This window comes from Coenobita brevimanus, chromosome 103 (genome assembly GCF_032717465.1).
Source record: "Coenobita brevimanus isolate Jiangsu-jjx chromosome 103, ASM3271746v2, whole genome shotgun sequence".
In the NCBI taxonomy this organism is placed as follows: domain Eukaryota; kingdom Metazoa; phylum Arthropoda; class Malacostraca; order Decapoda; family Coenobitidae; genus Coenobita; species Coenobita brevimanus.
The window spans coordinates 42,816,619-42,838,851 of NC_137056.1; the positions used below are offsets into that span (position 1 = coordinate 42,816,619).

The 22,233-nt window shown below is 38.1% G+C and overlaps 1 protein-coding gene across 1 annotated transcript in view; it reads left to right on the forward strand.

Annotated features, from left to right (window-relative positions):
- Positions 1 to 22,233, forward strand: part of CASK (peripheral plasma membrane protein CASK) — a 652,453-nt gene that overhangs the window by 585,317 nt on the left and 44,903 nt on the right. The window contains exons 4-6 of the mRNA XM_080284923.1: positions 5,280 to 5,444; positions 11,241 to 11,249; positions 13,909 to 13,977. Coding sequence (XP_080141049.1) covers positions 5,280 to 5,444; positions 11,241 to 11,249; positions 13,909 to 13,977 — 243 coding nt within the window. The remainder of the gene's footprint in view (positions 1 to 5,279; positions 5,445 to 11,240; positions 11,250 to 13,908; positions 13,978 to 22,233) is intronic.

Consider the following 22,233-nt stretch of genomic DNA (forward strand, 5'->3'; position numbering starts at 1 on the left):
GTGTGTGTGTGTGTGTGTGTGTGTGTGTGTGTGTGTGTGTGTGTGTGTGCGCGCCAGAGTATAATGCAGGCAAGATAAAACTGTTTTTGTATTGTTTACGAAGTGTGTGTGTATGCAAATAACCTCGTTTGGAGGAAACAACAGGAGCGAATTAAATGTTGCTGGTTAGAGAGAGAGAGAGAGAGAGAGAGAGAAAGTGTGTGTGTGTGTGTGTGTGTGTGTGTGTGTGTGTGTGTGTGTGTGGACAGGGTTGAAGACTCTTGTAAGTGGTTCATGGGTCAGTTTTAGGAGGTGAGGTTATGTGACAGGGAACATTGTGCGGGGATGAGACAGTGTGTGTGTGTGTGTGTGTGTGTGTGTGTGTGTGTGTGTGTGTGTGTGTGTGTGTGTGTGTGTGTGTGTGTGTGCGCGCGAGTGAGAGTGCGTGTGCGTGTGTGAGTGCGGTGATAAAGATACCATGATAAGATAGGAACATGGAAGAGGAGGAGAGGAAGAGGTGTGAGAGTAAGGGACGGGAGAGGCTGCTGGGAGAACAGAAACCGAGTAAAAACAGAGAATTTAGAACACATTTCTTTTGTATACAGTATAATTACTTTTTATATGTGTCTATAGGGAAAGTTTGTTCCAAAATTAAACAGTAAGTTCAGTCCTCATCAGTAACAGAGTCTGAAACTGAGATAAGCTTAACTCTCATTAGTAACAAAGCATAGATTTGAGATAAAGCTTAATCTTTATTAGTAACGGAGCATAGGCCTATGATAAACGTTAATCCATATCAGTAAGAGCATACAGTTGAGGTAAAGCTTATTTCTCATTAGTAACGTAACATACAACGATGACAAAGCTTCATTCTCACAAGTAACAGAGCATAGAATTGTGATGAAGCTTACTCCTTATTAGTAGCATAGCCCAGCACTGATATAAAGCTCCACTCTCATCACTAACAGAACACAGAACTGATGTTAACCTAACCCAGAACACCTGTCATTAAAACAAAATATATATAAATAAAAAATAAATCATAACGCATTCCATATTCAGGTCGGGAACCACCTTTTCAGTGTCACGATTATAACATGAATTAATTAGCCCAAAACATTATTGCATTCCGGGCGAAATATTGATTATAAACTATTATAAAATATGTGCCATCATATTAGCTACTACAATTCATTTTTAGATGAATATTCAGAAGGGCGACGGGAATGGCGGGAACGAATTTAATTTTGGCTTTTTTTTTTTTTTTTTCCCCCCTGACCCGTGGATTACTTTGTACGCGATTTTACACAACATTAAAATTGATGGATGCAAAAACGTTGGTACATATGCTAACGTCAATGGCAGGCTTTAATTAATTTTTCGATTTTGAGGGTGGATATTTCTCTCTCTCTCTCTCTCTCTCTCTCTCTCTCTCTCTCTCTCTCTCTCGAAGTTTGCTCTTTTTTTCCCTTATAGTCTGTTTTCCTTTCGTACATTTTTTTCCCTTCATATTTCATCTGCTTCGACATTACCACCTTTCTTCCACGACTGTCTTCTCTTCCATCATAATTGTCTTCTTCAGTATTCAAGTCTCTTTTTCCTCTTATTCTATTCTACATGAACACGTCTCTAGGCCTTTCATATTGTATTTATCTTCCTCTCCTTTGCTCTTCCTTTATTTTCTCTCGTTCCTTTTTTTTCCCTTGTTACACTCTTTCTCCATTAACTCATCATCATCCCCTGTTTCTTCTAACTTTCTCGTGTGGTTCCATCTCTTCAGTTTCTTTATTCTTAGTCCATGTGTCTTTCACTTCATGATCCATCTTCTCGCATTTACTCATATTCTCTTACCATTTCTTTTCTCTCCGTATTTTCCTGTCCTCTTGCAACTTCTCTCCCATGACCTATCAGTTGCATAAACAAGGAGCCTGGAGATCACTCAGCGTTGCACCAGCATTTACTGAATTGATTAATGTAGTAAAAGGCTAGTGGGCAGTGGTTGGAAGTGCATTGGATATAGTGGAGAGAGAGAGAGAGAGAGAGAGAGAGAGAGAGAGAGAGAGAGAGAGAGATGGCCATATTTTAACATCATTTAGTATCATCACTCATTTCTTCGCTTCATCACCATCAAAGAGTATTCAGTTTTATATATAGTTCATGTCAACTCTGTTCAGAGTTATCTTTTATCATTCATTCCTATCATTTATTCACTCATACATTGTCTTTTCCCCTTATACCTACCGTCATTCACTCATACACTTTTATTCCCAAAGAGGCCATGGATATCATTTATTTTCAGTCTTGCCCTCTCCTGACTATTTTATTCAGCATTGGATTGATTTTTCGAACTGGAGGAGTTAGATCTAGCTTTGATAAACCCCTTCAGTACTATGGGCCATCGCCAAGCTGAATAAAATCGTCGGGCAGCAGCAAGAATACTGTATATTGAAAAGCATGTCACCCGGATTCGTGGGTTTAATTTTTTCCATGTTCATCCTCCTCAGCTTTTTTCCTTAACACCGATCTTCACTTTCTTATCATCTTCATTACTTCGTACCAGTATTTATTTCTGCCACATTATATCATTTTTAAGATGCACTCAAAACCTGCATGTTCAATAACTGTACTGATATAAGAGTGTGCAGATAACGATCCCCGCTCACACCACGCGTCATGTGCAAACTTCCTTCTGGTCCTCCTTTTTAAATATTTTCACGGATTCCAGATAGCCACAATTTTCACTTAAGATAACATGTAACACCATCTTCTATTATAACAAACAGAAAGGAAGAAAGTTTACATTCTGGTCGTATTTGGGTATGTTCAAAATCTGCTGAACAGTTACATTTTTATAAACAGCAATATTTATCCTTTTAATCCCTTCCTTTAGTTTCAGGTCTGATACAATAGATTACTCTAGCAGATCCAACTTCGAGGAATTAGTCACGGTTTAAGCTGTTGCAAGCATAGGTTAAGCTGTTACTTCCCATAGCAGTAAAAGAGTTGAAAAGCGTGGGGTAAAGTTAGCCTATGGTATGAAGTTGGCCTGTACTACCATTCATATTCAGATTGTATGTATATTTTGTATTCTAACCCAAAATTTTTTGCAGTAAGCTTGTCGAAAGTAGATACATACCCGGTGCGAAAATTTTAGGTCAGCTTTACGCCATGAGTTCATATTATCCCATGGTACACGTCGGGGTTATCAGTGCCATGCCGTATGGTGTGTTTATTTTACTCTTGTATAAATTTTTTGGGTCGAATTCTGTTAAGGGACGTTTCGTAGTACCTCTTCCTCAACGATTTGTACGGCGCACAATTTTCTGCCAGTACGTTACAGGTACAAACTACGCCGATATTTAAAGGATTTTCGTACAAGAAAACGTTAGTGTAGTAGGCAGAGTAAGTCATGAAAGAAGAGGCACTACGAAATCTATGTCCACGCAGAATACGTCATTTAATAGGATTCACCCAGTGGCATTTGCAGCGAATTCTTGCAGGCATGTATCATTTCATATATGCATATATTTTATACTGTATTGTCCAGATTGATGTTATGTGCCTTTTCATATTTCCTCTTGATTTATTTCCCACTCTTTTGTTCACCGTCACCAAAATTGTGACATGTGTCCTTGTTTCCTTGTGTTTCAGGATAGAAATCTCTTATTTACTTAACCAGTCTTCCCTCATTTCTTAACATGATCACACACAAAATTTCTTTCCTTTTTCCTCTTATAATTTTCATTCTCTTAAGCCTGTATGCTTCCCTGTTTTTTCCCCTTTTCTGATATATACTCCTTCCATTTTCTACCATACCTTTCTTCTCAGCCTTAAGTTTTTCTTTTTTTTCCTTTTGCCATTTCACTATTCCGTGTTTCGTCAGCCTCTATCTCTCCCTGTTTTCCTTCATGCTCGCTTCCTGTGTTTTCCTTCAGGCTCGCTTCCTGCTGTGCCCTCATCTTTATTCCTCCTCATGTTATGCCTCAACCCCTGTGTTGGTTTAGGAATACTGAATGACGTTTGACTTGCAGAACCTTCCCTTGTGATCTGCCAGTTCATGCCCGCCCAACCACGTCACACTTATGGATTGTTTGTAGTTAGTACTCCTGGTGGTGTAGTAAGTTAAGGCTGTCCAATCTACCTACCCGCCAAACCCCATTACACTTATCGGTAGCTTGAGAGGTGCTCTTTCCTGCTCTGTCAGATTTGTAAGCTGTACCAGAAAGAATTCCCAGTCCCACCCGCCCCCTCTCCACTCACAGATCTTTATTTTTTCATCTTGTTACATTGCCCATCATATTGTTGTCATTGATTCTCTCTATTCACACACACACACACACACACACACACACACACACACACACACACACACACACACACACACACACACACACACACACACACACACACACCACTACACTAGAATAATTCTTCAGTCCTTTATTCTCGTATTCTTCAGTTCTTTATTCTCGCCCATCACCAGAGATGTACAGTACGTATCAATTGGTCTTCCTCCTCCCCGTTAACTGCCATCACACAACACCTCTGATACGGAACTTTAGTCATCTTTCTTCCCAATCCAACAATCCACCAAAATTACTCACACACAAAAACCGCCTAGTGTCCTCCTGCTTTATATCAGAAAACTAACCTGTCTATTTCATCAACACATCCCTACTCACTGCTGTAGATCTTTCCCATTTCATGCCACATCTCTCATTTTTTTCTTTTTAAATAGAAAACAACCTAGCCCTTTCGCATTACCCTGTCCAAGCTAAAGATGTCGCTTCTTTTCATGCATATCTTCCATTTTTGTCTGTCACTTCACGCATATTTGCCACGTCTCCTCTCTTTCCCACACAGTTCCTCATCTCAGTCGTCTCATTGGTTCCCCACATCTCTGCCAGTTTCGAGTGAAGTACATAAGTCGTCCCCTGAGACACTATGTTATTTCCATCATTCATGCCAAACCTTCCCCCGTCCCAGTCCAGTCTCTTGGTCAACCTCTCCAGTTTAATAATACCGGCACCACAACCTTTCCTGTGTCACTGTCTCTCAGCCAGCCCCACCCAGTTGCCGAAGCTAAAGCATCATCTTTTCTTTCCACATTTTCTTAAACCCTATCATCATCATCATCATTATTACTGTACCTGTCTTTTCTGATCAGTCTCATCAGCCTTTAACCTCACCAACTTCTACAATTTCCTTCCGCCTTTCCACGTAACTCAGCCCCACCTCTCCACCTTACACCCAACCCCACCCCACTATCGAAGCTAACGCATGCTCTTGTTTCCTCGCAGGGCATCACACTCAAGATGAACGAGGAGGGGCGTTGCATCGTGGCACGGATCATGCATGGCGGGATGATCCACCGGCAGGCCACCTTGCATGTAGGCGACGAGATCCGGGAAATTAACGGTGTACCTGTGGCCAATCAGAGCGTCGATATCCTGCAAAAGATGTTGGTGAGCTGCCTTGACCCTGACATGGTGGACGTTCTGAGACCACACCATACTTGACCTCACAACCATACTTGACCTCACAACCATACTTGACCTCACTTAACCGTACTTGACCTCACTTAACCGTACTTGACCTCACTTAACCACACTTGACCTCACTTAACCACACTTGACTTCATTTAACCATACTTGACTTCACTTAACCATACCTGACTTCACTTAACCATACTTGTCCTCACTTAACCATACTTCACCTCACCTGATCATACATGGCCTCACTTAACCATACTTCACCTTACCTGATCATACATGGCCTAATGTGATCTAACGTCATCTCACCTAACCTCGCCTGTCTCGTTAGTCGGTTTATTCTCTCTCTCTCTCTCTCTCTCTCTCTCTCTCTCTCTCTCTCTCTCTCTCTCTCTCTCAAGACACTCTGATCATGAGCTGGTTCACGTGACCACCTTACCTCATCCAACCTCATCCGACCTTACCGGCCTCACCTGACTATACTTAACCTCATCTGACCTTGTCGGCCTCACCTGACTATACTTAACCTCATCTGACCATACCTGACCTCACCTGACCATACATAACCTCACTTGACCATACATAGCCTTACTTAACTATACGTCTCACCTGACCATACTTGACCATACCTTACCATACTTTTCACCTGACCGCACCTGGCATCACATAACGTCACCTGACCATACCTAATCATACTGGACCATACTTGACCTCACTTGGGCCATGCCGTACCCTCATCTGACCATACTTGACTTCACTTGGACTATACTTGACTCCACCTGACCACCTGACTTCACTCAGCAAACCTCTTAAGTGTCTTCACATCCTTCTTGCAGTCACAGAACTCCTTAACCTTGAATTTATTGACAGGCCTTCACCTAACCTCACCACCTAACATCACCTATGCTCTGTTCGCTTTAACTTGGCCTAAAATTGCAATCTCTCTCTTGAATGCAGAGCTGAAGCAAAAGATTTTCATTAGAAAATGGTGCTAGTAAAAAAAGAAAAAAAAGTTATGGAAAGCGTGCACTGCCATAGTATTTTCCTTTGTGATTGAGGTACGAGAAATAAACTACAAAATAACGAAAATCAACACGAAGTTAAAGTGGACGAACCTCAGCAAAATACAAACATGTAGGGTAGATTATCCTGAATTTGGTACTACTTGACCCATGTGGCTTTCCATGTTCTACTTTTCTGTAATCAGTGCTCAGTATATTTACCGTACTAATTTTTTATGGTAATCAGATCATAACGAAATAATTAATTCGGTGGATTATGCTTGGCAGATCATTCGTTTTAATTAAGAATTGGTTCAGCTTGCCCTGGCTTGATTAACTTTGCCAAAAAAAGGCATATTTTATACGGCATTGTTTTAGATTCTGATATTGTCTGACCTGCCTTAACGTTAATCTCTCGCACACAGTGTTGGGTACCTTGATAAAAAAAAAAATCAGTTTAATTAATTGAGTTTAATTTAGGTAGAATATAGTTCTGTAGGTTAATATGCTTTGCAAACATTTTACTAACTTTTTTGTATGTATGTTTGTTTGTTTTACGCCGCATCACTAAAACATACATCATATGCTATTAAGCATGAAAGTACAAAAAACATAGCCACTGCAACAGTCTCACCTCTTTTAACTAGACGTAAAATTGCTACAGCACCATCTTGAATGCTGAGCTAAATATGGTGTTAATCCAAGAGTGTTGTGAAAAAGATGAGGAACAGAAGTATAGTCTTAGTCCAACACTGAAGTACGTGGTTACTTACTCACAGACGAAAATCTCCGCCAAGTTAAAGTGAATGGACTTGTAGCTTCTCCTCACCGCTACTTGCCTTCTCTGAACTGACCACCCCGACGTGGCCACAGCCTCCTTGATTAAACTACTGACGCCTGCCATTATGTAGATCCAGGTAGGCCTGACACCACTTTCCCGACTCGTAAGACGATTGTAACTGATTTACTTTGACCAAACCTGACAAAAAGAAGTACGATATAAGCTACTCCAGTCTAGTTGTGGCAGGACATTGACTGGACTGCTTGACTAATATACAGGTGGGTAATCAGTGCAGCTGGAAGGTTTATTTGTAAGTACTGCAATTTAATTATGGAAATCTTTAATTAGCTGAAGTTTATAATGAGATTTGGAGTGCTAGTGAATGAACGAGGAAGCGAATGAATATTTGTTGGCATAATGTGTGACAAGAGTGACTTAAACGATTAATTCCAGATTGGTGTAATTTTGCTTAAAAAAAAAAAAAAAATCATCATCTGTGAGAGCAAATAAAAACTACTTGGCATTTCAAAATTAAGCGGGAAGTAAATCCATGTAAATGCCAAGAATGAATAAGGTTTGCCATAAAATACTTAGTGAAGAAATGAATGAATCTGTACATTTAAACAGAATAATAAAAAATAAGTGTTGATGCAAAGTATAAGCCACATATAAAATAAATGTATAAATAAAATAAATGACAGAAGGAACAAAATCGTGTATATCCAAGACGGAATGAATAAAATCTAAATGCTTACAAATGGAATAGAGACTTTAATGACCTCACCGAATAGCAAAGTGAGGTACTGCAGATACCTGTGAGAAGACTATCATTATTATTATTATTATTATTATTATTATTACTATTATTATTACTACCATTATTATTATTATTATTATTATTATTATTATTATTTACTACTACCATTATTATTATTATTATTATTATTATTATTATTATTATTATATTATTATTATTATTATTATTATTATAATTATTATTATTATTATTTTGTCACTATGAAGCAAAGAAAATTTAAAGCAGCAAAGAAAATTTCAAGCATTGTTAAAATAGACTCTCAGTTCCAAGTGTCCTCAGTCGCAGTCTTGCATGAGTATGAAAGAGTAAGCATGAATTGTTAGGAAATAACAGTACCAGCGGTGTACCTGTTTTATCAGTAGTGTTGGGAAAAGTTTAATAATGTAGATGATGTTGGCTACACAAAGCAGATTTAATGAAAGCGAGTTTTGAAATTAATCATAATGTTGACTAAGTTGAAATGATAAGTAGCGATGATTGTAGTTATTGTGATAATTATATTAATATTGAGTACCATAGAAATGTACAAGCTTAGACTATCAGTGAATGCTGTTGATAAATGATAGCCTAAATTTCACAGAGGTCATAAAGTCGCTAATTCTTAAATAATATGCAAGTAAGACGAATGTGACTGAATTTGTAATAATATTATCATTGTCTTTGAAACGTTAATTCTGCAGTGTTAATTTTCTCATAAGCAGTTGAAATACATATCAGTGCCCCCCTCTGCCTTAGCTTGTCCCGCATTCCCACGTCTTATACGCTGACCAACCAAGCAGTATTTATAGAATTTTATTTATTAAATATGTATAGCATAGCGTATTTAAAAAGAGAGAGCGCGCGCGCGCACACACACACACACACACACACACACACACACACACACACACACACACACACACACACACACACACACACACAGTCACGAGCAGTTTATACTGTTTCAGCGTTGAAAAAGTCATGTTAATCATATATATTACAATCAGTTTTGTAGACTTCCTCGGATCAGATCATAAAAGCACCACAGTCTTGTATTTGTAACTATATTGATGCCTAAATCATTCTTCATATTTTTCGAAATGTTAGAAGGTTATACTACATATATGGCATTTTTCGTCAGAAGTATTACTTTTTAAAGAATACAGGTCTGATGGAAATATATGGAAGGTCGATTGAACTATGATTTCATTCTGCATTATCTGATGTCAGTGTTCCCAGCCCATTTTATCTCGTAAGCTTGCCTTTATGTGTTAACATTTTGTAATTATTTTCACACCAGCTTGCTGTCTGCTGCTCATGAGTGTTCAGATCTTCATTCCAGGTTGTAGCTTTTTTTTTTTTTTTTTTTTTTTTTTTTTTTTACTGATGTACCTTTTAGAAATTTATCAAGATGTAATTTGTATTATGCCCCTTTACTTCCGTTTCATCTCCTTATTTAAGCAGCTCCCATCCACTCTGGCATGAAAACTGAGCGGAGAGTTTTGTTCTGTTGCGTATGGAACTAAGTAACATCATTGTTTCCATCTTTATTATCCTCCATTTTCTTTTTATTTTATTCTGTCTATTTTTGCGCCTCCTTTATCACTATAATTTTGACTTTCCCTGCTTCGTTTACCACGATAATTTTGATTATTTCTCCGCCTTGTTTACCACGATAATTTTGACTTTCTCCGCCTCTTTTACCACTATTTTTTTTTTTTTTTTTTTTTTTTTACTTTCTCCGCCCCTTATACCACTATAATTTTATCTCCCTGTTGTATTATTTTCGCCATTAATTTCTGCTAGATCCTCCAGCAATGTGTTCTGATGATCCCATGCCTTCTCATTACTCTGTAGATCTAAGTGTACACTATATTTTTGTTTGCAGTTGACTGTGTGTATGTGAGAGAGAGAGAGAGAGAGAGAGAGAGGGGGGGGGAGGTTCAGTATATGTCCGTACTATTATGGATGGATGCATTGAAGTGTGATTGCGTAGATATGCGTATATGTGACGTCCTAGCATATCAGTAGGTGGCATAGGAGTGTTGGTCGTGCCTCTTCCTTAGCAGTTTATTATCCATATTGCACCTTCATATTCTTTGTTATAAATTTGTAGTGCCGACCTAGTTTGCCTCAATAACCTGGAAGATACTGAGGTGTAATGTGAAGAATAAATCGCTCAGGAAGAGGTGTTACGAAATCTCCATAGCCACTAGGAATATCATCGTGACTCTGCCTCTCTCACTCACTCAGTCTATGGCCCTTTGTTTGTGTTCATTTCTTTTTTGTGTATTCGCCAGTATTCGTCAAAGGTAAAGTGCTTCGCGGCAGATGAGTAAGGCATTAAGTGGTATGTATATTACGGCTGTTTTTGCAGTGTTTATATATATTTTTAATCCAGTAAGTGCTTTTATCGCCCTTATTTACTGAACCATTTATGTATAATTGTAACCAATTTATCTCCCTTCCCATTATCCTTTTATTATTCCCTTTTCTGGCCTTCATTTCCTCCCACCCACCTCCCAACCTCCACACCTTTGAAAGTAATAATTAATATGTATATCTAATGCAACTTTTTTTATATTTCTCTCACGTCGCTGTTTATGTATCACCACCACTGTTTAATTTCTCTGCATGCAGCTCTAATATTTTTTAACTGTTTGTTGAGCGAGCTTTTGTTATATGTGATGAAGGGAGGGTATTAAATGTGCTTACTATGAAATGAAATAAGAAAAATTATTGAGCAGTAGACTTGTAGTATGGTATTAATCTTATCAATTATGCCGCAAGGTGAGTTTGTAATCATAAAGCAGACTGAAGGGTGGAAGATGTGTGAGACGATGAGAGGCAGTTGAAAGGAGAGTGGTGTGTGTTGGTGTGTGGTGAAGTCACTGGACGCAACGGTAACAAAGATGCTTAAGCAAGAAGTTAGATAGAGAGGAAATAACGAAAACTCTCAGGGGATGATAACAGTGATGATAGTTGATAACGAACAGAAAAAAATTAACACAGGAGCAGAAAATTATGCAGAGGTACAGAGTGTGAAGGCACTGGGATGCGGGAGATGGAAAGTAAAGAAACAGAGGGGGTGGCAGGCGGATAAAAAAAGTAGTTCTCACACTAACGTTGCTCAAGCAATATATACATGACTGTGGTTCTTTGCACTGTACTCATTAGTCTCGTGAGAGTAGTTTCCTAAAGTACTAAAAGGGGTGAAAAGTTTTTATGTAAATAGTAGAGCGTGTGTAAGAGTGGGAAATGCTGTGAGTGATTGGTTTCCCGTGAGAGTGGGGCTGCGACAGGGATGTGTGATGTCGCCTTGGTTGTTTAATATTTACATGGATGGTGTTGTAAGGGAGGTGAATGCAAGAGTTTTAGGTGGTCTGAGTCTGGTAAATGTTGATGGAGGAGAGTGGAATCTGAAGCAGCTGCTGTTTGCAGATGATACTGCACTGGTGACTGATTCAGAGGAGAGATTGAGAGAGTTGGTAGAGGAGTTTGGAAGGGTGTGTGAGAGGAGGAAATTGAAAGTAAATGAGAATAAGAGTAAAGTGATGAAGTGTACGAGGTTGATAGATGGTAGGGGGATGAATATAGTTTTGAATGGTGAGTTGCTTGAGGAGGTAGATTGTTTTAAATATCTAGGGTCACATGTTGCTGTGGATGGAAGAATAGATGCAGAAGTGAAGTTTAGAATAAATGAAGTAGGAAAGGTGCTGGGAGGAATGAAAAAAGTGTTTAAATGTCGTTCGCTTAGAATGGATGTAAAGAGAAGGCTGTATGAGGGTGTTGTGGTACCGACTGCATTATATGGGTCTGAAACATGGAATATGGGTGTAGCAGAGAGGAAAAGTTTGAATGTAATGGAGATGAGATGTCTGAGGAGTATGTGTGGAGTGACGCGTATGGATCGGGTGCGAAATGATGAAGTGCGAAGGAGAACTGGAGTTGTTCGGGAGATGGCTGGTAGAGTTGAGCAGAGGGTGTTGCAATGGTTTGGGCATATGGAGAGAATGGATAATGAGCGATTGGTGAAAAAGATAACTAGATCTGATGTGAGAGGTGTAAGGCTGATAGGAAGACCACGAATAGGATGGATGGACAGTGTGAAGAGAGCGCTGGATGCGAGAGGGATGTCTGTTGAGCAAGGAAGAGTGGCTGTGCGTGACAGAAATAAATGGAGAGAAATTGTGAATGAATAAGTGATGACGCAGCCCTGAGGGGATATTCTCCCGCATTTGGTCTGATCAGCTAGTCAGGTCAGGTGCGGGTAAGGGGATGGGTCTGTTATGATGTGGCAGGGGTAAACCAGTTCTGCTGTCGGGCCCTGCTGCGGATGTCACTGATTGCATTGCCCAGTTGACCCTTGTGCGGTGTGGTGCGGTGAGGATCTGTCCGTTCTCCCCTTTGGGGCTAAGATGCGAATGAATGTGTTTGAATGGATGAGTAAATGGAGAGTGAGTCGTCCTGTCTCGGCTACCTCCCTTTCCTTGGGGGAAGCAGCCTAGGTATATAGATAGATAGATGAGATCAGGCTTCTGTTCTCTAGACAGCGCTGAATATATACGAGTATGTACTTTTGAAAACTAGGTATGTATTATAATATTTTGGTAGTAGTTGTTCCCTAGGCAGTCTGGCCCAATCGTCCTGTAATAATTTGGTTGTACTGTATCAGTGTGTGTAAATGTTGCTTGAATGCATATTTGTGAATAATTTCTGTCATTGTTTACCGCGTATTATGTATGTTGTGTATAAACAAAATGTTTATAAACTGCTGGATTCACGTGTATAGAAGAATTTTTCAGGTAAAAAAAAAAATCATAAATGTATTAAAAAAAAATCATAAATGTATTAAATATAATTATATGAGTGTTCTTTTTCATAAAGAAGTATATGTATAAAAATACTTTTTTATATATATTAAAACCTGACAGAGCCAGTGTAAATTCATGAATAAACAGTGACTCGCTGCATATATATGTTACAGATCTGCATGTGTGATATATACTGCAGCTACATTTAAGTTGTCATGCACGGAATAGAAAAATACGGGATTTGTGTGAACTGGGGATGAATACAGACTGATTGCGTGGTACAGAGATGAGTGAAGAGATGAAGGGACTAATAAGCAGGGAGGTATTGAAATATGTAGCATATATTTGGAAATGAGTTCATTGGTGTGCTTGTGTTAAAAAAAAAAAAAAAATAGAAAAAAAAATAGATAATGGACTTTTAGATAGCATTAGGTAGCAAGGTATCGAGATAGAAAAATGATAAATTCATTGTGTAGAAATCATGTGTGGTAGCTACAGTGGTGTGTGTGTGTGTGTGTGTGTGTGTGTGTGTGTGTGTGTGTGTGTAAATAAATGTAAGTTTTCACGTATGTAATTTACTAACATTATGCATAGGCGTTAGTATATTCTAGATAAAATTCGTGACAGGTATGATTGTGTACAAGGTATATATTGTAGGTGGCATTGGAATTTTCGGAACGCATTTTTCTTAGCTGTTTTATTATGCATATTAAATTCTGACACTTGATGTAGATGGACTTTAGATGTTAGGAAAGGCACAGGTGTGAACAATGTGATGGTTAGGTGTTAGGAGAGGGACAGGTAGGGACCACAGGAACGTTGGGTGTTAGGATGGGCACAGGTTAAAGGTAAATATAAATAGTATGAATGTTAGGTGTTGGTAAAAACACATATAGACATCATGAACTTAGGTGTTAGGAAAGACACAGGTTTTGAACACTATGAATATTACCCAGTATATTAACGTAGAATAACCTTTGACTAACCTTACTTTTCTCTCTCTCCCTCTCTCCTCCACCACCTTCACTTTGGCCACCTGATGCAGAGGGAAGCTCGAGGGTCCGTCACCTTCAAGATAGTGCCGTCTTATCGAAGTGCACCACCGCCTTGCGAGGTACGTACTGTTGATAATTGTTATTGTACCATCCTATTTAGTGTACCGATTTTAGATAACATTTTTTACCGTTATTCAGGTGTATATAACTGTTTCATGTTTAGTGTACTGTTTTTAGATAGTATTCCATTTTTTACCATTGTTCAGGCATTATTGTACCCTCATTATTATGGTGCCAATTGTGGATAATAACAGCCGTACCGTTGTTTAATTATGTATTGTGCCATTTTGTAGACAGTATTTACTTACTGTTGTTCAGGTGTCATTCTACCATTATTTGTATTATACCATTTGAGGTTATGTTAATTTCAGTATGTTTCACTGCTTTATTATACCATCTGTAGATACATTCCCTTTTTCAAGGCTCATTGTATCATCATCTTCAGGTTACATTTGTAGACAGTGTTGATATCTATAATAGACAACGTTTATTTCCATACATTTCTCAGGTTTATTGTTCCATTTTACTTCTTCAGTCAGATTACGTATTTTCTATTTTATTCTAGCTATTACCTGCCGATTTTATTCAGCTTAGGGGAGACACTTTTTAGTTAGTGAGGGAAGGGGTTATTGGAGATTGATTTAACCCCTCCAGTTCGTATTCTCTCCTAAGATGAATTAAAATCGTCTGGACACAGCAAGAGTAACTTATAAAAGACGTCACCAGATTCAAGTGTTTAAGTATATAATTTTCAAGGGAATTTTATGCTTTCGTTGGGTATTCATTTATTTATTTTGTTTTTTACTGTTGGCGACAAAAGTTTGCCTTATATTTCATTTTCAATCTTTTCACTTCTGTTTCATTTTGTTTCATGGCTTCTGCTTCTCATTTTATTTCACTTCATTTGCTTCTCATTTTATTTCACTTTTGCTTTTCATTTTAATTGATTCCTGGTTTTCATTTTATCTCTGCTTCACATTTTATTTCACTTCTGCTTCTTATTTTATTTTACTTCTGCTTCTCATTATATTTCACTTTTCTGCATCTCATATAACAGTATCTTACTTTGTTAAAATTCTCAAGTTGAGAAGAGCTTAGTAAGTTCTGTAAATTCACTTCCTACATGGTACAGTTGAAAAAGATAGTTAGCCTTATGTTTCACCTCTTCTTCTGATTTTCACTCTGCTGTTTAATATTGCTAAGCTGAGAGAAGCTTGGTGCATTCTCATCTAACTGATGATTCCCTTTGGTATGATGCATCAGGGAGGAAAATGAGGAACATACCACAAGTCTGAAATTGACACAGATGAATAACATGCAAACATTTGTCCTTGATTGCACCATTTGTATATAGTACAGTAATCACCTCCATATAATTACCTCTTAGACTCCTACAGTCAGATTACCATTTATTTTATTTGGAACATCCATCTTCCACACGATTATATTCAGCTTAGGGGAGACTCAAACTGGAAGGGTTAGATTACACCCTTCATTGACCCAAACACTGTTAGGGACCCTCCTAAGATGAATAAAAATCGTCTGGTGGTGTCCTGGGGTGGGATTCTCAGACTTATTTAATATCGATTGCCTGTCATAACTTATATATGATTTTAGAGGAAGAAGTAGACAGGGGGATATTTTTCACTCCATTCCTTGAGCTTCCTGCAGAATACAGATATAACTTGCAATAATTTTTCAACTCCTGAGACGTATTTATGAAGTTAGAACATGAGGCAGAGGGAGATTCAACAGCCTCCTTGTCCTTCCTGCAGATCAAACCCAGAATTACGACAGGGAACTAATCATAAGTGCGTTTGTATACCCCGGTCCTGGTTTAAGATGAAGATGTCGTCAGAGAAATAAATGATCTTACTCTGTTATCCTGCATTGTACATTTGGATTTGTTTTTGCAGGAAGAAGTGAACAAAGGCGGAGATTCTACCGTCTCCTCTTCTTGCCTTTCCTGATAAAAGAAATAAACGTGCGCCAGTTTTTTGTCGTAGCCAAGATTTGTTTTTATAGGTGGAATGGGGGCACCTTCCTTGTCCTTTTTTCAAGAACAAATCATTGTTACGACATGGTAATTGATCGTAAATTTGTGAATCGGGCCCCAATTCTTCGTTCAGTTTGATACCCTGGTTGCGATTTTTTTTTTCTTTGCGGGGGTGGGAGGTTGGCAGGGGTAGGATGGAAAGGTGAGCAGGAACTATAGCTAAAACAGACCTTTGTAACTACGGTAGTAAGGGCAACTAGAACTTTAGGATTGATTCAGATTTTTTCCGTAAGATTTTGTTTTGACTCATGTCGGAAAACTTTAAGGTATTCATATAAATGAAGTATCTCTTCCTTGACTCTTTAAACTGATGACATGCTTTTGTAACTCTGTTCTTCATTCTGTCAGACGATTTTACTCAGCTTGAGAGTTTCTGAATTAGAGGGGTTATATTTTAAAAAATAACTTTCTTATTTGTGCTCTCTTAAACTGAGTATAATTGGCAGCAATAAAAAATAAATAAGTAAATAAAAATGAATTACAATAATTGACGTACTCTAGCTTTAAAAATTATAATTATAATAGGCCTTTCTCAGCTCGGTAGGCTGTATTTAGTGAGGTAGTTTATATAACTGTGGACAATATTTTACGTGTAACAAGACGCTTCGTAGCATCTCATCCTTGGTGATTTGTTTTGTGTAATTGTTCATACATCATAGCATTCAGTGGTATGTTACTTATATGGATTTATTAAAACCCTACTTTGCATTAAGGCATTACAGTATGATACTGAGCTGCAATGTGCATAATAAATTGCCAAGGAAGAGGTGTTGCGAAAACGTCAGGCCTGCAAGTTGAACCAAGTAGTGACCAGCTGTTTGTAGGTTATATTTTCTTGGCAGGTAATCCAGTGTGGAAGGAGGAGGGGGAGGGGGGGTATTTATATTGAATGTATGGGTAGTTTTATTTGGCATTCCTCTTCATATATCCTTTCTTTATCTTTCTTCTCGTTCCCCTGCCTCATTGTTCTCGTGTTCCTCTTTTCCCCATTCTTTTCCCTTCTTTTCTTTCTCCATCTTCCTATTTTGTCTTGGGCTTCTCCCATCCTCTTTCTCATTCCTTGAACTGGAAGGTTTAGTTATAGCCGTCGTTAACCATGTCAGAATTAAAGATAATGAATCGTAGTGAAGGGATTAATTGACATAGCTTTGAGATGATATAAAGAATGTTGGCCAGTATACAAAGTGAGAGAATGAATCTAAATGGGATGGCAATAGGCTGTGTAGTTTGTGGGTGTGGGTGTGGGTGCGTGCATGCGCATGCGCGCATGTGTACAGCGTTCTCTTATGTTTTCAAATTACAGTATATTCTGTTTTTTGTAATTACTCGTACAGCGTGGCATTCAGCGGTATGTCACATATATGAATTTCATATAACCATACTTTGCACTAAGGCCATACAAGATGATACTGAGCTATGATGTGCATGATAAATTGTTGAATTGGTAGAGAGGTGGCCTGCAGTCCTAATGAACCCAGGATCGAATCCCGGCCAAGGCAGAGAACAGTTTAAGGATCCAAATTTCATAAAAGCAGACTTTACTGATCTACCATAAGACCCGCAGACATGTAAAAATACCCCTGCTAATACCAGTACATGAGTCCTGTATGAGACAGCCCTAGCATGTATTCGATATGGATGAAAAGAGAAAAAAAGCTGTGGAGTCTTTTTTTTCCTTGTATATTGATAGTACGGTACTCCAACGTCATTTTACCTCTCGAAGTTATCCCAAATTTCTGGTGTGCTGTCACCACTTTTTTTTTTTTTTTTTTTTTTTTTTTTTTTTTTTTTACCCATGAGTTTCTAACTTTTCTTACTCCACCTTGTCTATGCACTTCTTCACTCCTCACCGTAGGACTTTTCTCATTCTCTTCTATACTTTTGGCAGTTATGATGCTAGCTTCATCCTAGTTTCTTCCAAAATTCCGATCTTACTTTGCTTGTTCTTTTCCTTTCTTCAGGAGCTAGGTTCAGCTTCAAGCCGTGGTCATATAGGGGTGCACATACACTTAACACTTTATTAGATAGATAGATATAGATCTTGATGGATAGTTATAGATTGGTTGATATAAAAAATAATGGATATTTTTATATGTACAGTATGTATTTATTTACTGATGTATATTTAGAGCTTATAAAATTTTCAGAGTTTGCCTTACTACTTGTTCAGAATATGCGTTGTTGGTTCATTTATCATACATAAAGTCATCATCATATTGTGTAATGAGATTGTGTGGTGGGAGTGCACTGGTGACGGTGGTGGTATTACTGAGGCTGGGAGTGGTGGCCAGACTCACTGGTTTTGTTAGTGGTAGCGGAATTGGATTTACTTTGCTAATTCACGTGATGTGGAATTATTCTGTGTGGTTTTCATTATTTCAAAAGCCTTGTGTTGATAATGCAGTTGTTTTTGCCGTCGATGTTATATCACCACTGTGTGATATTTCTGTGTGTGTGTGTGTGTGTGTGTGTGTGTGTGTGTGTGTGTGTGTTCTTACCTGATTGTATCTTTACAGGAATGAGTCAAGCTCGTACTGTCCTGTGTCTTACACCATTTTCATCATACATCTCCTTAAATTTATAAATTGTTTTGGCACACAATATTTCATTCGGTAGTGCATTCCATTGATCAGTTGCCCTATTTGGGAAACTAAATTTCTTTACTTCATTATCACCTCTTTTTTTTTTTTTTTTTTTTTTTTTTTTTTTTTCCAGTGTCCTCTTGCTGATGCTTCCCTGTAGGTTATATATCCATTTATGTCTATCTTCTCCTTGCCTGATACGCATTTATATAACAAAATCATGTCTCCTCATTTCCTTCTTTCCTGTAGTGTTGGCAGATTCAGTTTTTCTAGTCTTTCTTCATAGCTTAGATGCCTTAAGCTTGGTACCCATATTTTAGCGACCCTTTGAACTTTTTCAGTCCGTATGTGCGTAAAACTTTAGACATTACATAGAGAGACCCCTTTTTATATGTAAAATAGATAGGAGGGAAAACAAAGGAAAGAGTTTAAGTTCTTTATTTTTCTAATATTCGGCAGTAAAGAGAGAGTCCACCCTCAGATGGATAATACAGAAAGTGATGAGTGTAAGAAAGTGATGAGTGTATTATAAATTGACAGATGAATAAATGGATACATACTGTAAATAGGTAAGTAGGTAGATTGATAGGTAGATAAATGTAGCCAGGCAGGAAGATAGGTAGATACAAAGTAGGTAGGTAGGTATAGATATATAGGTAGGTAGGTAGGACTGTAGATGGATACAGTAGATATACACCCCAGATAGACTTTGGAAAGAGTTCAAGTATTGTCTTTTTTACCCCGACGATCTAAAATTGGCATCTGTCCATCGTGAGTGCTAAGTTTTAACAGTCACATCAGAATATTATGCTAGCCACTAAGAAGTACAATGGAGAGGACTTAGAGCCATTTCAAATTTTAACAGTAGATTAACTCTGTGTTGCTGGTCATAAATAAGTGCTCTGGAAACACAGTCGAGCCGTAGCATTGTCAGTTTTTCCACTCGGCTTCGTGAAATATGCAACAAAAGGACAAAAATTTGAGCCAGAATAAGGCGAAACGGTTATGGTAACATTTCAGGTCTCTCTCTCTCTCTCTCTCTCTCATTGATCCTACAGCATCTCTAGTCCCCTTCTCTATTCTGCTACCATTAAAGAGAATCATCCATTGTCGTCAGAAAAAAATCACAGGTTATCATGCAGTGGATTTTTTTTATTTTTTATCTCGCAATCTGCATTTGAACTTCCCAGATAGTTATTGTTTCTTCTTCATTTTTCTATTGTTGCCCTGTAAAAAAGCGGAGTGGAGAATCAAGAGTTCTTTTTTTTTTCTTTTCTTTTTTCTATTATCCAGAGCAAGAGTATCCACTCATATCTCTCTCTCTCTCTCTCTCTCTCTCTCATATTTCACCTTCACTCTTTATGTCCTTTTTTCAGCATCACTTCCATTGCCTGTCGGTGACCTCTCTCTTTTCTTGTTTCACATTGAGTTCTTCATCCCCTTATTTTATCTCATTTTCTTCTGTTGTCATACATTCCAACTCCCTCCTTTCACTTCACGATGTCGTTGTTGTTTTCTTCTTGGTTCTCTCTCTTTTTGACGTCCCAGGTCCCCCACCTCTTCCACATTTATATTATATTCTTCCCTTCCTAATTTCTTTCCATATTATCTCTTGTACCTTTATCTCCTCAAATTCCTACGCTATTTCTCTTCTCTTATTCATGGTTTTTCCTTTTTTTACGTCAGTATTTTTCCTGATTTTCGTCTCTTTACTCGTCATATTAATGTTCATTCTCACGTCTTCTCTATTCCTTGTTTTATTCTTGCTGTTTTATTTGTCTCTTTGTTTCTTCATGTTTTTTCATCTCATGTATTCCTTCTCATATTATTGCTCTTCTTCCTTCCCTCTTCCTCATGTTCTTGCTGTTCTTCCTTCTCCTTCTCCTCGTATTCTCGCTCTTCTTCCTTCACCTCCTCCTCATGTGCTTTTATTCCTTCGCCTTCCCCCGCACATTCTGGTTCTTCTTTCTTCACCTGTTCCTCATAATATTGTTTTTCTTCCTTCCCCTCCTCCTATGCTTGTCCTTCAGTTTTGTCATATTCTCACTATTATTCAGTGTCCTCATTATTATAATGATATTTCTGATCATCTTCCCCCTCCCCCCTTTTTCCTAGCCACTGTTACTTTTCCTTCTCATGTTCATATTCCATGTCATCTTTTCTTTTCTTTTTCCTCAATTTTCTATATCCTCCAACTCCTTTTCCTTATCTTTTCTCTTTCACTTCATCCTCCTCCTCAACGTACCACCCTTGTCCTGTCTAACGTACCATATAACGAAATTCATACTGAATTCGTAATTGGGAAGTTTCAGCATTAGTGTCGTAGGCAGTGAACCCAACTGTATTTATTGGATTGTATTCTCGCTGTTAACCCTCTCTTGGTTAGGGCAACTCAAGTAGTCTCCTTTAGTTAGATGATTTATTAAATTTTTTAGCCTCGTGATATGTGTGTGTGTGTGTGTATATATATATATATATATATATATATGTGTGTGTGTGTGTGTGTGTGTGTGTGTAGAGAGAGAGAGAGATGAGATGGAAAAGCAACGTGGATTATGATCCTGCCAAAGTTAGCCAAGTTAGCAGGGAAAAGTTACAGATCAAGAAGTATTTTGTGGAGCAAGACTGAACACGCAGTTTGTGTGTGTGTGTGGGGGGGGGGGTAGCCTCACCAAAACTTACATGCAACTCAATTATCATGCTGTAGTTTCTCTCTCTCTCTCTGTCTCTCTCTCTCTCACTCTCTCAGTAACCACATTATTTTGTGGTAGAAGTTATGTATTCAGGAGCTATGTATAGGAGATATGAAAATATTAACACTCAGCCTCCTTTAACTGATTAAGCAGAAAATCTGTAATAAATAAAAAAATAAATAAATGGTATGGCAGTACCTGAATAGAATACTAAAGTTTTCTAAACTATGAGAGGGTGGGAGAACAGTTAAAATGTACTGAGTGACAATAATATAATTCACAATTTTTTTTAAGTTTACAATTCAGCCGTTTCCATTTATTTTTGTTATTCATATCGCATGCCCACCAGCAAACTGTTCATCATTTAGAAGTATATATGAGAGTATTATGGTGTATTAGAAAGCATTAAGAGGGGTACTTTGAGATGGTGTGGCTGTTGTGAAAAGAATGGAAAATTAGAATCAACTAGGGAAGTGCATGTAAGGTTGAGGGGGGAGAGGAAAGGTAAGACCAAGGATGAGATGGAGGGATGGTTTGGGGATGTATATGAATGAGTGAGGTGTGAGAGAGAGAAAGGGCAGCAGCAGAGAACAGAGAGAACATGAAGGTGGTCCATTTGTGACCATCCTTTCCAGGAATAAGGCATCTGACTATAGATAGATAGATAGATATTTAGGTAGATGGGTGGTAGTTAGATAGAAAGATACTGTATATAGATAAATAGATTGTATATGGGCATGGAATGTGTATTGCCATAAATTTTTCAGATGGAAGAGTTATACCCATATCTGGTAAAGTATCTTGAGATCAAAATAGTTTCTTCATTACTTGGACCCTATAAATAGTAGTCTAGAGGTCCAAGTTGTGCCAAACTTATTGTGTAAACTCTCATTTATTCCCAGTGAGCAGCAGTTTCTTATGTTGGCGTGATTCTGAGTGGAATGGTTAGAATTAGAGATAATCCTAGAGTCATGTGGAAGGGAA